This window comes from Petaurus breviceps, unplaced genomic scaffold, assembly GCF_028583685.1.
Source record: "Petaurus breviceps papuanus isolate PSGF00001 unplaced genomic scaffold, PetGlider_PUasm1.0 90994, whole genome shotgun sequence".
Taxonomy (NCBI): Eukaryota; Metazoa; Chordata; class Mammalia; order Diprotodontia; family Petauridae; genus Petaurus; species Petaurus breviceps.
Window position 1 is genome coordinate 6,158,511 of NW_027187393.1, and position 17,041 is coordinate 6,175,551.

Here is a 17,041-nt window from a genome sequence, read left to right on the forward strand (position 1 = left end):
ATTCCTGTCACATTTTGCAAGATTTGGAGGGAATTCTTTATTTTTTCTTTCTGTTCCTTCTCCCACACCCCTCATCTAGAATAAATACAAATGGACCTGAAAATGGTGAGGAACCAGGACCCAGTGAAAGTAGGAAGGTCAATGGCAATAACTCTCCATCACTCACAAATGGAGGTTTTAAACCTTCTAGACCTCCAAGACCTTCACGACCACCTCCTCCCACTCCTCGTAGACCAGGTTGGTATTATAAAAAGAGATATGAAAATTAGCTGTTAGTGATATAACTTGATGATTATGATTTTTATTTTTATGTTGTTCTACTTTAAGTTGCTGTTCAGGTGAGCATCAATAGAACTATTGTTTCTTATTTTTAGAGTGTTTTCATGACTGCATTTGTCTCTTTGCATTTTTTTGACAATGATGATCTTCCCATACACAATCATGAGATACTTGACAGACTTTCCATCAGTCTTTCTTGGGCCATTGAAATTTTTATAGCTAATCATCTATGAAAGGTGACAGCTGCATTTGTATCATGTATTCATGGTTAAAGTTGTAGATGGTCCCTTCTGCTAAGGTATACTCCATGGTTTTGGATTCAGTAAATTATGTTGTACAGGATATTACTATTCAGGTTCCATTTGGACTAAAAAAGTTTAAAAGGGGCTAAAAGGACTAAAAGTTCTCTGAGGTCCCTTCTAGCTTTGAGGTTCTGTAACACATAATTTGGTGTAGCACCACAGAAGGTCAAATAATTGAGTCTTTTAACTTATTTCTCTTATCTATCTTTAACATAGAATGAGTAAATGGCAAGTAACATGCCTTGGAAAAGCCTGAATGATCACATTTTAAAATGAAAAGGGCTGATAAACAGTTTTTCCATTCAAATCTTGATTTGAGGCATATATAAATTTTGTATATCAAATAAACTTAAAGGGTTTTTTTGTGTGTAGATTCATATAGTAGATAGAGCACTGAGTTCAGAGGGGCTTGTTTCAAATCCTATCTCTATTACCTTGGGAATATAAATTTATATAGCCTTTGCATTTGGGCTATATGGCCTTTTTATTCCTTTCAAGCTCCAGACTTGTAATCCTATGATTCGTTTTGTGAATTTTTGGTCATGTGCTTTTTAAATGAGTTTACTTGTGTATGGGCTTCACCAACTTTTAAAAAACCAAAATTACACTCACAATTTAGAAAAAAAATTAAGTAATGACACCTTTTAAAATTTTCTCACCTAACCCATTTGTAGCGTCTGTCAATGGTTCTCCATCTGCACCTTCTGAAACTCCTGTGTCTAGTACAGAGTCATCACCTTCAACAAATATGAGCGCGATTCCTGAAGGAGCAGCAGCTGGAGCATCAGTTCCTACCGCCGGGGCTTTAACAACACCTCCAACTTCTAGACAAGTACAGCCAGTAAATTCTGCATCTCAGCAACTCAATACAGTTAATCAGGGGCCCCTTCCACCTGGGTGAGTATCTTAACATTTTTAATTGATATTTTGCTTATATTTCTTCTGAAAGCACTATATAGAAAAGGAAATTCTGTTTTGAAATAACTTTATTGTTTAGTCTGCCTTTGTGTCATCTACACCTTTGAGTTTGTGTCAAAACTGACCTCTGGATACCCTAAATCATGAGGTCTCAAAGGGACTCCAAGTCAAATGTGAAATTTCTGGGTGGAAATTTTTTTCTGTTATGAGACATGATTCAAGGAGGGCTTCCATAGTCCATTTAGTGGACTACTTGGAGCCTGAGCATCAAATAAATGATCCCTTTAACAATATGAGTTATATCTGAGTGAACTATTGACTCCCAGATAAGAGCAGTCCTCAAGGAGTTTTTGTGGGGTCTCAGAGAATTCCAGGTCAATTTATATTTATATTATATTTATTGCCCAAAGGGCCCACATCTTAGTTTCAAATTAATTCCACCTAGGAGTAGAGTTAACTCACACTGCCCTGAATTTGTATCATATCTTCCTGGCTTACTGCAACCCTGGGAGGTAGGAGGATGAAGAGTTAACTCAAAGCTGTCCCCAGTCTGCATCCTAGAATCTTGGCCTACATCCCCTGACCCTTCTGGATCACCAGCATCAGCTTCAAAGAAAAATGACCACCCCTTCATCCTTACAGCCAGGTGGAGAGGACCCCAACACAGCAGAAACAACAAAGAAAGTACTACCCTGGGGATTCCTTTTCTGCTGCTCATCATCCATCCTTCTTTGCTGGCTGACATTTTTCTTCCTCTGTTGCTTATCATTCTTGTTCTTCTCCTGCTTGTCATTATTCCTCTTCTGCTACCCATCACCCTTCTTCTTTTGCTGTTAATCATCCTTCTTTTCAGCTGCCAATCGTCATTCCCCTGTTGTTTCTTGCTCCTGTACTCCATGTTGCTGCCTGATGTACAAGCTACCTAATCTGCAGATACCTGCATCACTACTGCTTACCCCACTGCTGTTTGCCTCTAGGAGAACATTGCCCTCTTCTCTCTATCTTTGCTCCTGGTGGCTTTCCAAGCTGCTGTCTGCAGGCCAAAGAGCCATCTTTATAATCCTGCTTTTGCCAGTACTATCTGAACTGTTGCTTGAAGGCCAAGGTGCCCTCCCTGTGATCTTTCTGTTGCCAGTGCTTATTTGAATTGCTGCTTGCAGGCCAAGGTTCCCTCCTTGCAATCCTGCTGTTGCCAGTGATATCTGGACTACTACCTGGAAGCCAAGGTGCCATCTTCACTATCCTATTGTTCCCAGTGTTAGTCACCTTGCTTCAATATTATCTGAACTGTATCCTGTAGGCTAGCGTGCCCTCCTTGTGATCCTGCTATTGACAGGTTATCCAAACTACTGCCTATAGACCCGGGCACTACCGACCTCTTCCATCCCAATGCTATAGGTGCTGCCTGGGCTGTTGCCAACAAGCCAGGTGTCACTGTCCTTTTTAATGCCTGGACTACTGATTGAGGGCCAGGAAATTAATGTCCTTTCAGCTTCTTCATTTTTTCTGAGCTGAGATCATTGCAGCAGATCTCACCTACCACTCTAATTGTCTTGGGAAAGGGGTTCAACATCTGATGCATCTTGGAGTCAAAGATTTTAAATAAACATTCAGTTTACTAAACAGACATACAAGTGAACATAATTTTTCTCCATCCTCCACAGAAACATGTACAAATGACCCTTGGTAAAAGTAGCCTGCCAGGAAGTTCTGTTGAGGTCTCACAAGTTTCCTGCTCAGTAGATAGAGTGATTCATATATGCGCATTTCCCACAACTGGATCCACCTAGGTGAACTTAACTCAAATTGCTCCAAATCCGAATCATAGGATCTTGACTTATAACAACCTTTGGAGTGGGGACAGGTAGGAGTTAGCTGCCTTAAGTCTTTTGGAGAGGGGGTATTTGTGTGTAGAGAAATAAAGTTGGTTTCACTCATCACTATCTTATAGTAATCAAGGACATAAAATGTTACTCAGTAAACACAACAAAAATAATAACCTGCCCCATATTAGGCCACAGACATGTTAAAAGAAAGATCAGAGGTAAAAAGCTAGGCGAAATAATATTAATGAGAAAAAGGTATGCTTGTATTTAAGACAACTCAGTCTTGAACTATTTGAATAAAAAATTGACAATGAAGACTGGGTAATGAACAACAGACATGATATTAACATCAATTATAATTTTATACCAAACTTAGTCTGTGTAAATCAGTTGCCATTGCAAGAAGACCAAAAGAATCTGTAAAGCAGCCAAATGTTTTGACTTATTTGCAGCAAGGAGAGAGATGGAAGCCAAGGGCAATGCTGTATTAGAATATAAACTCAGATGTAAAATTTTATGAAGATGGATGATGAATGATTATGAGCATTATTGCCTCATTAAACAGAGAGAAGCATTGGAAGGTAAAACCACTTTAAAGAAGGCTTGGCAAGGATAACAACTAACTGAAGTCACCCTGAGGATATGTAAGGACAAAAATGGAAGGAGGACAGCAAGTAGAAGATAAATGGAAAAGATCAGCAATGATTTACAAAACAGACTTTTCACCTTTAAGGACAGTAGAACTACCACACTTGGATTTTAACATCACAGTGCCAGATTTACTTATAAGGGAGGTAAGATTGGCATTAAAGAGAACAAAGTCAAGAAAAGCAGCTAGATTGAACCACGAGTAGAGGAGATCTATGCTAGAAGTAACACAGCTGTGAGAGTGTTGAAGGATTCTCAAGCTATCCAAAGGAGGGAAGGTACCAAAGAGTTGGAAAAAATCTCAGCCTTTTATTATAGTCCTGAAAAACAGTGAAGGAGAAGAACCTCAGCACTTAGTGACTTTCTATTCTTTCTCTTCTGTACAAAATGTTTGAGACCCATTTATACATGAATTGAGGGTGTTTTTGGTGAGGGTATAACTGGGGAATAAGCAGGCTTTTGCAAGTGATAATTCAGCAATGAGCTGTATTTCTCAATTTACTGAAAGATGTAGTGATATGAAGATATCACTTGCTTATTTTTTGTGGGTTATGAAAAACCCCATATTTAACTCAACAAAAAACTCTCTTCCAACAAAATGCCTCTCATTCACATAAAAATCATTCAAGATTCTTTGAAAGACATAAAAACAGAAATTACTCTGTTCTGTTACCCTCTGATCATAAACACGAGATGAAGCATAAAAAAGGAGACATGTACTCTCCACAGGGGTTCACCACTGGGATTGAAGAGATCCAATAAGAAGTCCAAGTTGAAGAGACATTCTCTGTAAATGTTGAAGTCCTCCAAATACTCCTGTTTGTGAATGATAATATGCAGATAGCAACATGCCCTAGAACTTTGCAAAAACTACTGGAAGAGATCCATAACAACTCAAAAGCACTTGACCTATTCCATTTTTATATTTTCCTCTTCTAGCACCTAGCTTGCTGCTTTGCACAAGGTAGACAATAAAAGGTGTTGATAAGTTGATATCACCATCCTCACAGGAAAGGTATGATTCAGATTTTAATATACAGATAGATGACCTAGAGAATCTATCATGGTGACTCTCTGAGCTAGGAACAAATATATATTGAGCTCCTGTTATTTGCCAAATATATTTGTTATATATTAATAATATATATATATTATTTATATTTGTTATATATTAATAATATATATATTATTTATATATATATATAGATAGATAATTGTGCTAAGCACTTTATAAATATCTCATTTGATCCATAGAACAATTCTGTGAGGTAGGTGCTGTTATTATCCCCATTTTATAGTTTAAGAACCTTAGGCAAACAGGTTAAGTGACTTGCCCAGGGTCACACATCCTGATAAGTGTCTGAGGCTGGATTTGAACTCAGTTCTTCCTAACTCCAACCCCAGCATTCTATCCGCTGGGACAGACAATGTAAATGGACAGTAGATTGGACCCAGAATTAAATAGGAAGAAGAGCGTAAGCTGGATATCTTCTGGAAATTGCAAAACTCCTATATTAATCAAAAGATTTTCTCAGAAACAAAAGGCCCATCTATTTAACACTGATTCTACCAGTGTAGTATAACTGTGAGACTTGGAACACAGTAATCTTAAAATAATAGAAGGTGAATATCATATAGAGAGCAATGGAGAGAGAGCTTCAGGGTGGGTGTGAGCAAGCTGTAAATGTGAAACTTTGATGAATAGGCATAAAAGATGATAAAAAAAATAAAGAGCTAAAACAGAGGTGGGGAACTTGTGGCCTTAAGGCCACATGTGGCCTTTCTAGGTTCTTGGGGATGGCCTTTTGACTGAGTCCAAGTTTTACAGAACAGATCCTGTTATTAAGAGAATTTGTTCTGTGAAGTTTGGTTTCAGTCAAAGGGCTGCACTTGGACCTGGAGGGCCACATGTGGCGTCAAGGCCGCCCCAGGTTCCCTACCCCTAAGCTAGAATATATATAGCACTTTAAGATTTTAAAAGCTCTTTACAAATATTACCTCATTTTATCCTCATAAAATCCTAGGAAGTAAGTGCTATTATTATGCTTATTTTTAGATAAAGAGATTGAGGTAAATAGAATTTATAACTTGTCCGGGATCAGATTTGAACTCAAGTCTTTCTACTTCTAGGTCTAGGGTTCTATTCACTCTATTACGTAGATGTCATTAAAATTATGTATGATAGGAAGAAAAGATGGTCTAATTATATGGAAAGTGTGAAGGATAATATATGAACAGCCAAAGTTCTTGCCTACTATCCTTATGATGTCAGGAAAAAGCATGGCAGACCTTTAGTGTGTTGGATGAACTCCTTTGTGGTGATCTTAAGGGAGGACTTGGAATATAGAATGCCATAGGATGGATAGGCATGGTTGGGTTGCAGTATTCATCCTGAGGAAGAGCGTTAAAATCAGTGACATCACATCTATTTGAGTGTTGAATTTTGGAGTTTACCATGTTAAAGATTATTTCTCTTTGCCTCAGTTTTAAGTTATAACAATTGAAGGGAGAAAGGGATAGAATGGAGATTAACATGTATATATAAGGAACAGACAGTAACAGGACAGAATTTTGTGGAAGTAGCATCATGTTTTTGTGACCTTTTAGGACATTTCCCCTAAAGACTTTTATAGCTGTGTTGTTTTTTGAGACTATAAGCATAAATAGTATATCACTTAACATTTGCCCTTAGGCATAGCGAAATTGAAGTGAAAGTCAAAATTCTGTATCCTTCCAGATTGATGATTAGACTCAAGATACAGAAGAAGATATATGTTTTCAGATGTAGTCAGTAATAGATTTTGTTTTATTTATGCATATTTGTTTCAAGGAATTTTTTTTTTTTAAGCAATTGGGGTTAAGTAACTTGCTCAAGGTTACACGGCCAGTTATTTCTGGGTGTGATGCTAAGAATCTGAGCCCGGATTCAATCCCCAGGTCATCCCAACACTGTGGCCAGTGCTCTTACTCACTGAGCCACCTGACTGCCCCTAAGCAATTGGGGTTAAGTAACTTGCTCAAGGTTACATGGCCAGGTGTTTCTGGGCGGGTGCTAAGTGTCTGAGCCCGGATTCGATCCCGACACTGGGGCTGGTGCTCTTACTCATCAAGGAATGTTTTAATTTTTTTTTCTAATTTAGGGACTGAGTTAACAGGAAAAGGAGACTGGGTCAGGATTTCTACCCTCCATGGTACCCCCGGCCCCACCCCCCCGCCAAAAGAGTGTCTTTGAAATCCCCCCTCTCTCCAGAAAGAGAAGTAAAGCTGAAAACAATCACATAGAAGCAGAACAGTTTTGAAAATTGCATGTTGAATTTATTATATTCTTTAAAAGAACTATTCATACTAGAAATTTGCCATTTTGTGTATAATCATCCTTTTTCTCTTTTTGCAAATGTTTATTTGATATTAAGTTCAGGATTAAAAAGAAAAGTAAATTCCATAAAGTAAAAATAAGCCTAAATTAGTTCATAATAATAAAAATAGCTCAACTTTATGACTCCTTAAGGGTTTGAAAAGCCCTTTCCTCACAATTCTTTGATGTAGGTAGTGAAAATATCACATCGTTTTTGTTTATTTTTCTTTTAAATGGTATTTTATTTTTTCCAATTACATGTAAAGATCATTTTAAACATTCTTTTTAAAAATAAAATTTTCAGTTCCAAAGTTTCTCCCTCCTCCCAAAAATGGTAAGCTATATATGTGCAATCATGGAAACGTATTTCCATGTTAGTCATACCATATCCTTTTTAAATAAAGGGAGACTCAAGCCCTGAGGAGTTAAGTGACTTTCCTCTATTCCCATTACTGAGGGAACCTTCAAACCTACATCTCTTGATTCTAATGATAACATTTTCTTTCCATATGTAATGTTGCCACTTTATAAACTAGAGATTAAAAATTTTTTTAATTGTTTTTGTTGGATTTCTTCTATTATGTCAAAAGTATTCCTGTTCCAAGAATCAGAGAATGTGGACTTGAAGTGATCCTAGGAGGACCAGTTCTGTCTGAAGTAGACCTTGACTTGCTTATATTTAGGACTTCATCTCTGGGGTAGGGTGGAGAGACAGAAAAAAAAAATTAGCTAGAACTAACCTTTTCTGTCTGCATAGTACTGCTGGATGTTGTGCTGGTGACCAGATATGGCTTACTGAAATCTCAGGGGAATTGAACTGATTACCCAGTGTGTGCACAGTAATATGGAAGATAAAATAGAATGAAAAGAAAGGTTCTTAATCTCAATGAATGGACAATTCTTTTTTTGTTTGGGTTTTTTTTTTGTTTTTTTGCTTTTTGAAGGGTGGAAGGCAGGGCAATTGGGGTTAAGTGTTTTGCCCAAGGTCACACAGCTAGTAAGTGTTAAGTGTCTGAGGCTGAATTTGAATTCAGGTCCTCCTGATTTCAAGGACAGTGCTCTATTCACTGTGCCATCTAGCTGCCCCATCTTTGTTTTAAAGTCTTTAGTGCCATTTTCTTTTTTTGTTTTTGGAGGGCAATTAGGGTTAAGTAACTTGCCCAAGATTACACGGCTAGTTTTTTTGTGTGGGTATTAAGTGTCTGAGGCCAGAATTTAGTGCCATTATCACTTCTTAAATCCATCCAGGGCTATGCTGTTAGGCCAAGTGTAGTGGCTTCAATCTTCTGAATGATGAAAAGATTATGTTATATAAACATTTATAAATCTTTTTCCATTTTCCATCTGTTTGTTGTCTTTTAAGTGTATCTTTAAATGCCCTTAGATTGACTTGCTTAGTTAGATCACTCACCAAACTTTCTTCAAATTTGTTTTTCTCCCCATTGTTTCTCACTATTTTATCAAATGGCATTGCTCGTTAAATTTTCTACTATCCTTGTGAGATTTCTATTTTTTGTTTGTTTTTTAAACTGATGTTGCTCTTGGCTATATTGTTTCATTATTTGGTAAGAATGTCTGGTGGCCAAGACAATTTTTAGAATCTTTTTGTCTCTTTGTTACAACAGATGACATGTATTGGCTAGGCTTCTTTAGTAAATGGTCATAAATTGTGATGCTGTCTGTTCACCTATTCCCCTTATTTTGTATTATCTTTTTTTAATTAAATTTTTCGGTTTATCTTTAGTTTATATCATTCATTTCCACAAGATTTTGAGTTACAAATTTTCTCCCCATCTTTCTCCTAGCCACCACCCCAAAACAGCAATCCCACTGAATACGCTCTCCCCCAATCTGGCCTCTCCTATGTCTTCCCCCATCCCCCCTCTGACTTTTGCAAGATGGATCTCTATGTCTCAGTGCCTGTATATCTTATTTCCCGCATGTAAAAAAAAATACATATATATATATATATATATATTTTTTTTTTTTTTTTTTTAAACATTTGATTTTAAAACTTTGAATTCCAAATAAATACTTTCCCTTCCTCCCTCCTCACCCACCCTTACTGGGAAGATAAGCAATTCAGTATAGGTTGTACATGTGTAGCTATGCAAAACCTTCCCATAGTGGATATATTGTGAAAGACTGACTATATTTCCCTGCATCCTATCCTGCCCCCAACTTGTTCTGTTCTCTACTTTGACCCTGTCCTTTTTCAAAAATGTGTGCTTCCAACTTCCCTCCCCCCGAGCCTACCCTTCCCTCCATTATCTCATCCCCTTCCCCCTTACTCTCCTGTTCCGTGAGATGCCCTATTTAGTGTGTATGCCATTTCCTCCCTAAGCCAAATTCAATGAGAGTAAGGTTGATTCATTCTCTTTTGCCTTCCTGTTCTTCCCCTCCATTGTTAACAGTTTTCCTTGGCTCTTCTATATGAGATAATTTACCCCATTTTGTCTCTCCCCATCTCCTCTCTTTATATTCCTCTCTCACCTCTCAATTTCACCTTTAAGTATCATCCCTTCCTATTCAATTGATCCTCTGCCCTCTGTCTATGTATACCTTGTACACATATATAGACACACTCATATATGTATTCATGTGCCCGTATACCCTCCGATATAGATATATATGTATGTATACACATACACACACATATAAATATATATATATATATATATACACACACATTTATATTGCCTTCAACTATTCTCATACTGAGAAAGGTTTCATGAGTTACAATTATCATTTTTCCATGTAGGAATGTAGATAGTTCAGCTTTGATAAGTTCCTTATGATTTCTTTTCCCTGTTTACCTTCTCATGCTTCTCTTGGTTCTTGTATCTGAATGTCTGATTTTCTATTCAACTCTGGTTTTTTCATCATGAATGCTTGAAAGTCCTCTATTTCATTAAATTACTATATTTTCCCTTGAAACATGGTACTCAGTTTTGCTGGGTAGGTGATTCTTGGTTTTAATCCCAGCTCCTTTGACCTCCAGAATATCATATTCCATGCCCTTTGATCCTGATTGTGTTTCCACAATATTCAAATTGTTTCTTTCTGGCTGCTTGTAATATTTTCTCCTTGATGTGGGAACTCCAGAACCTGGCTATAATATTCCTAGGAGTTTTCTTTTGGGGGTCTTTTTCAGGAGGTGATTGGTGGATTCTTTAAACCTCTATTTTACCTTCTGGTTCTAAAAACATCAGGGCAGTTTTCCTTGAGAATTTCTTGGAGGATGATTTCTAGGTTCTTTCTTTGATCATGACTTTCAGGTAGTCCAGTAATTTTTTAATTATCTCTCCTGGATCTATTTTCCAGGTCAGTGGTTTTTCCATTGAGATATTTCACATTGCCTTCTAATTTTTCATTTGTTTGGAACTGTTTAATAGTATCTTGATTTCTCATGAAGTCATTAGCTTCCATTTGCTCCAATCTAATTCTGAAAGAATGATTCTCTTCAGTGAGCTTTTGAGATTCTTTTTCCATCTGGCGAATTTGACTCTTTAAGGCATGCTTCTCCTCATTGGCTTTTTGGGCCTCTTTTGCCATTTGAGTTAGTCTATTTTTTAAGGTGTTATTTTCTTCAGTCAGGTTGTTGACTCTCTTTTCATGATTTTCTTGCATCATTCTCATTTCTCTTCCTAATTTTTCTTCCACTTCTCTTTTGGTTTTCAAAATCCTTCTTAAGCTTGTCTATGGCCTCTAACCACTTCATACTTTTCTTGGAAGCTTTTGGTGCAGGAGTTCTGACTTCATTGTCTTCCTCCTGCTCCATGTCTTGATCCTTTTTGTTCCCCAAAAAAGGAATCCAAAGTCAGACCGCTGTGCTTGCCCTCCTTCCCCTGCTTGCTCATGTTGCCACTTAACCACTTGACTTTTGAGCTTTTTGCCACAGTAGAACTCTGCTTTCAGAGAGGAGAGCTTTGTCCCAAATCACTGGGGTTCTCTCAGCTGCCAGAGCTTTTTGTTGGGTGCCGGCTCAGAACCCTCCACTGGCTTTGGCACACTGGTCACACCCCCCAGGACCTCCACCCAGGACAGGGATCCAGATCCAAGCAGGTTAAAGCAAAAGTGATTACCCCTCAGACTGGTTGCATGGTCCCCCTACAATCTGCAGGCTAGGAGCTCTGCAGCAGCAATGTGGCGGCAACTGCTGCGCTCAGCCACTTCTTCCTCTGGGGGGCAGAGGCTAGACCACACTCCTGGAATCCCTGTTCCCAAAGTCCACTGACTTGTCACTTTGTCTTTAGCATTTATGGGTTGATAATTCTGGAAACCACCACAGCTGCTGGTGATTCACTCTTGGGACATCCCTCTAGCTGGGGCTAGTCAGGGTGCCCTGAGGCTAAAACCTTGTGCTCATGGGGGCTGGGCTCTGCTCCCAGCTCTGGCCCCTTCCTGCAGGCCTTCTGGCTATTTTCAGCAGGAGGTTAGTTTCTCTCTGTCACTTTGTGGGTCCTGTAGCTCTAATGTTTGTTTAGGGGGAAGCGGGAGCCACAGGGGAGTCCTGTTCCTACTCTATCATTGTGGGTCCGCCCCCTCGATATTTGGTTCTGGTTCATACTCTTGTTTGTTTCACATCGATACCACCTTTATTTCCCTTATTTTAATATCAGCAAATTGTTTGAATACGTCAGGTTAGAATTTTTTTAAACATGCCTAATTTTTTTTCCCCATTTTCATTCAGTTTTTGTGTTAACTTTGATCTTTGCTTTAGCAAATTGTTATAAGCAGAAAGGTGATTAGACAGTGACTCTCACACTTAGGAATGAGTCATTTCCTGTCTGCTAAAATAAAAGTACTTTCATTTTTGTAATGTTATTTTGGGTTCCCACTATCTATTGCCTTTCTTTTATTTTTCAAGAAATTTATCTTAAATTTTTTCCAAGAAAATATTAATTCCTTATCATCAGCATGATGCTTCCATATAGTCTACAAGTCTTTGGGCTTTCTCATTTCTTGTTCCAGAACTTTATTTTCTCACATTTTTTTCTTTCCATATGTCTACCTTTACATTATAGTTGCTGAATATCAAAGTACATGTTACTTGAACTTGTATTGATCTTATCTAGTTCTCCATAGAAATTCTCTTGCTTCCTCATTCTCTACATCAGATATGGGTGAATAAACTAATTATTTTCATGATGGTCTTTTTTTCAGTTACTTACCATGAATACTACAATATGAGGTAGTAAAACAGCTCTTGAAATGATCTTTCTTATCTTTCAACACATAATAAAACTAATTTCTCAGATCTCTTTTTTCCCTCTCCAAGAATACTCTGTATACCCTCATCCCATTTAACTGTCACTTCTTCCTGATATCATTTATAGAAAGAAAATCAGGATTTATAAGATTTTATTTCTCTAATTATGTGCTCACTGGTTGGTTATTGGGTAAGAATCTCATATCTAGAGTACCAACAGCTAAGTTAATGTTTAAAGATGCATCATGAATGATATGCTTTGCCTTGTTTGCTCTCTTTTTTGACACTATCACAGTCACTGCAGGAACAGAAAGGAGACTGAGCACAAGACTGAGAATTATTTTATATTTTTATATTTTTCTTTATTTCATGAGTTTTTATTTTAATTTTTGTATTCATTATCCAGAATTTCCAAAGTTTAAAAAAAGTACTACTTTTTAATGAAATAGTTTGAACAGTATAGTATTTGGAATGTTTTTCTAGTATGAAACCATACTAGCCCTTTTATTTATGTGTGTTTAAGTTGGGAACAGAGAGTGGACCAGCATGGAAGAGTCTACTATGTAGATCATATTGAAAAAAGAACATCATGGGATAGACCAGAACCTCTTCCTCCTGGGTGAGTCTAAATAATGAAAAACTTTATAGAATTTTTCAGAGACAGGAATTTAAATCTTTTCAAGTCTAACTACATTTCTGTTAGTTTTCATTTCTGGTCACCTCTATCTGTCTCCACAAAGTTTGGAGCATTACAAGGGGGAGGCAGGAATTTGATGTATGAAAATCATAAATATCTAATCTGTGACTAAGAGATCGCTTAGATCCGGGGCTTTCTGTAATGACATTTAATTTGTATCATCTGTTTACTGAACTTGAAATCTTCCTTTGTTCTCTCAGGTTTGTAATTAATGATCACATAAGGTCATAAAGACCTTTACGTAAAAAAAACCCCAATATTTTCCCGACTGAACCACATATAAATATGTATTTGTAAACATGTTTAAGAGTGGGTCTCTGTGGCCTCTTAAATAGTAAGGTCTATATATCAAATGTTTTAAGTTTCACAGAACGAACATTTTCAGTGGTAGTGGTTCTATATACATCACATTTAGCACTTCCTCAAGAAAAGGTTCAGAGATTCCTGTTCTGTGGCCCAAGTGATATTCAGGTACATGTTTATCCTAGCTGCTCAACAATGCTGATGTTAATTTTGAGAGTTTTTCTCATTAGCTGGGAACGTCGAGTTGACAACATGGGACGTGTTTATTATGTTGACCACTTCACAAGAACTACCACCTGGCAGCGGCCAACATTGGAGTCAGTTAGAAACTACGAGCAGTGGCAACTACAACGAAGTCAACTCCAAGGAGCAATGCAGCAGTTTAACCAGAGATTCATTTATGGGGTGAGCGGTAGTCTTTGTGCTACAGACTAATAAAATATCTCTCAGGGTCCCTTTTCCCTGCATGTGATTGTAGAAAGTGCTAAGAGAAAACACATAAAAATAGTGACAAAGTGAGTTCACAGATAAGATCACAAGTCAGCATTTTTCTTGGTGGAGATATATTTTTGACTTATGTTGTTTATGTAGATATAAACATAAGTAATAGGTTTTTTGTACTCTATCTCACCTCCTATATCTAGTCCTTTCTTCATTAGTTATATAGTAAATAGACCATCGGATTTGGAACAGTGGTAGACCCAGGTGGTATTACTGATTCCTTTTGCTGATTTGCTTCCCTTCCATCCTCCCTTTAGTTTTTTATTCTTTGTTTTAAGGCATGGCTCTTTGGGGAGCAGAAGAAGGAGCAATATTTTTGGAAGTGAAATTAATATAAAAACAAAAGAATGTAAAAAAATTAATTAAAAAGATATTGTCCCAAAAGATTAGGACAAATTTGTTTCTTTTTTTTATTTTTTTTTTATTTTTTGCTTTTTGGAGGGGGAAAGGTAGGGCAGTTGGGGTTAAGTGACTTGCCCAATGTCACACAGCTTTTGTGTTAAGTGTCTGAGGCTGGATTTGAACTCAGGTCCTCCTGACTCCAGGGCTGGTGCTCTATTCACTGTGCTACCTAGCCACCCCTGTTTCTTATTTTTAAAAACAGAATAAAAACAACCAAACTGTGGGAAAGTAATTCTTACTCTGGAACAGCCTTGTCTTAATTTGAATAAGAGAGAACTTTAGCCCAAAATACCCAACACTGTTACTATCATGAATCTCTTGATAAAAAATTTTAATTATTTTTTTTCAAAGGGTAAGCTATTTGGAGCTCTACTTCGTTGAAGGAATCTGAGAAACTGTCTAGGAATGATGTTAAAGAACAGTCCCTGAGAACTAACATGGTATAGTAGAGAGGAGCCAGCCTTATAGTCAGGGAGACCTAGGTTGCAAGTCTTATCTCTAGTATATTCTGGCAGTGTCACCCTGGTCACTTAGTATCTTAGTACCCCAAGACAACTTTCTAAGGCCATGAGGTAGTGAATAGTTGCTGATAGCCATTGGGACGATTTCCTCACAGGGATTCCCTTATACTGATAAAACCACAGATGTAGACAAAAAAAAATTACATCTCAGTTTCAGAAATATATTTTCCTTCTTTGGTAAAGAATCTTTGCTTTCTGAAAACAAAGGGCTTATATTTAAATCGAGTCCTGTGGCAGTGAGGTGGCATAACTGTTAAGTTTACCAAAATATGTCATTGATTTACTGTATCATCTTTAGAGACTGTTGGTGCCAAGAGATTAAAAACTTAGCAAAACATAAATTCCAACAGATCACAAATCTTTAAACCCTTATATCTAAGCAAGAAGGAAACAATCCATAAAAATTTGAGAGAGCTTTTCTTTCCATTTTACAGTACTTGTTCAGTAAGTGTATGTAGTGTACTCACCATGTGCCAGGCACTATGCCAGACTCTCAGGATGAAAGATTCCCTGCTTATAAGATATTGACGTTGTATTGTAGGAAATACATGTATATATGGAATTATATATGGAAAAAAACACAAAATACAAAGTAATCGGGGACAGAGCCGTTGAGTGGGGATCAAGAAAGACTTCATATAGATAAGAATGCTTGAGCTGAGAGTCTTGAAGGAAATGAGGGATTCTAAGAAGAGAAGTTGAAGAATTCTAGTGCCTTCTGTACTTCTGTTCTCATCTCATATTTGCTTCTTCACTTTTCAGTGACCATTCTTTTGAACACTGTGTCATTATATTTACCACTTGCCTATCTTTCTATGGTAGGCAAACACGAAATAAGCCTCTTTGTATCTCTTTTCTTACATTGTGACTACCAGGATCACTGTTCCTGTATGTACTCATACTAATTATCTTAGTGCTTTTTTTTCTTTGAAAACTGATTAGAATAATCTTTTTCTAAAATACTTTGGCTTATTTTCTAAAATCTTTTGTGTTTTCCATAAATATTCTGGAATCACTAACTCATTTACTTATCCAGTAAGCTATTTCCTTCCTGTCCCATAACTTTAGCCACATTCTTTCTGAAGCCCTTTTCTGATATTTGTGCAAAATAGGATTTTGTTTAACTAATAATTATTTTCCTCCCTGCAACAGCTCTTTTTTTATCAGCCTTTTTTCCACTTTCAAATTATAACATTAATTTTATAATAGAGTGTTAAACATTTAAGAAAAACTACAGGCAAGAACGAGGATGAGAAAATGGATTACTGTTAAGCTTATAATATATGTATAATACTTTGTCACATCTGTATGGTATTATCTAGAATATAAAGTCCTAGTGGGTTTCATAGACTTCAGAAGCAGATCTGTGAACATGATATTTTTTAATGAGTATTGTTCTTAGAATTTCTAAAAAAGATATGTTAGTACTGAGTTATTAATACATCTTTTTCATTTTTATGTAGAATCAAGATTTGTTTACTTCAACTCAGAACAAAGAATTTGATCCTCTTGGACCTCTGCCACCAGGATGGGGTAAGTATAATTCAAATTCCATTTCAGTTAGAGAAAAGCAAACTTTGAAAAAACATAATTTTCCTAACTCTTTATGGTTATTAACTTTGCTTTGCTTTTAGTCTAGTATCTCTAGTTTAATTCAACAGACATTTACGTGTCTTTTAGTGCAAAGCAATGTCTTAAATACTGAAAGAAATACTAAATTGAGATGATATAGGCCCTACTCTAAAAGAGCTTACTAATTAGAATTATTGACCACATACACAAAAACTATAACACAAAGCAATTCATAAGTATGTTTTTTTTTTTTTGGCCTAGACTTGTGATTTCATTGATGTAAGGAATTCACTCTACCATTGCAGATCAGCATCTGCTTTGCAACTTACAGCCTAAGAAAGTTTCTTGGTCATTGACAGCTTAAGTAATTTAACAAGAATTATATATCCTTCTTGTGTTAGAGGCAGGACTTGATCTCAGTTCTTCTTAACTCATAAGGCCTCCTTTCTATACACTCTTGGAGCCTCTCTGTACAAATAAAGTGCTATGTTAGGTCTGAGGAGAG

At 36.9% G+C, this 17,041-nt stretch overlaps 1 protein-coding gene across 1 annotated transcript in view; it reads left to right on the forward strand.

The window, feature by feature from the left end:
- ITCH (itchy E3 ubiquitin protein ligase) overlaps positions 1 to 17,041 on the forward strand; it is a 165,046-nt gene that overhangs the window by 83,749 nt on the left and 64,256 nt on the right. Inside the window, exons 7-11 of the mRNA XM_069077577.1 lie at positions 80 to 237; positions 1,256 to 1,478; positions 13,064 to 13,159; positions 13,771 to 13,945; positions 16,428 to 16,497. Of these exons, the coding sequence (XP_068933678.1) occupies positions 80 to 237; positions 1,256 to 1,478; positions 13,064 to 13,159; positions 13,771 to 13,945; positions 16,428 to 16,497 (722 nt within the window). The remainder of the gene's footprint in view (positions 1 to 79; positions 238 to 1,255; positions 1,479 to 13,063; positions 13,160 to 13,770; positions 13,946 to 16,427; positions 16,498 to 17,041) is intronic.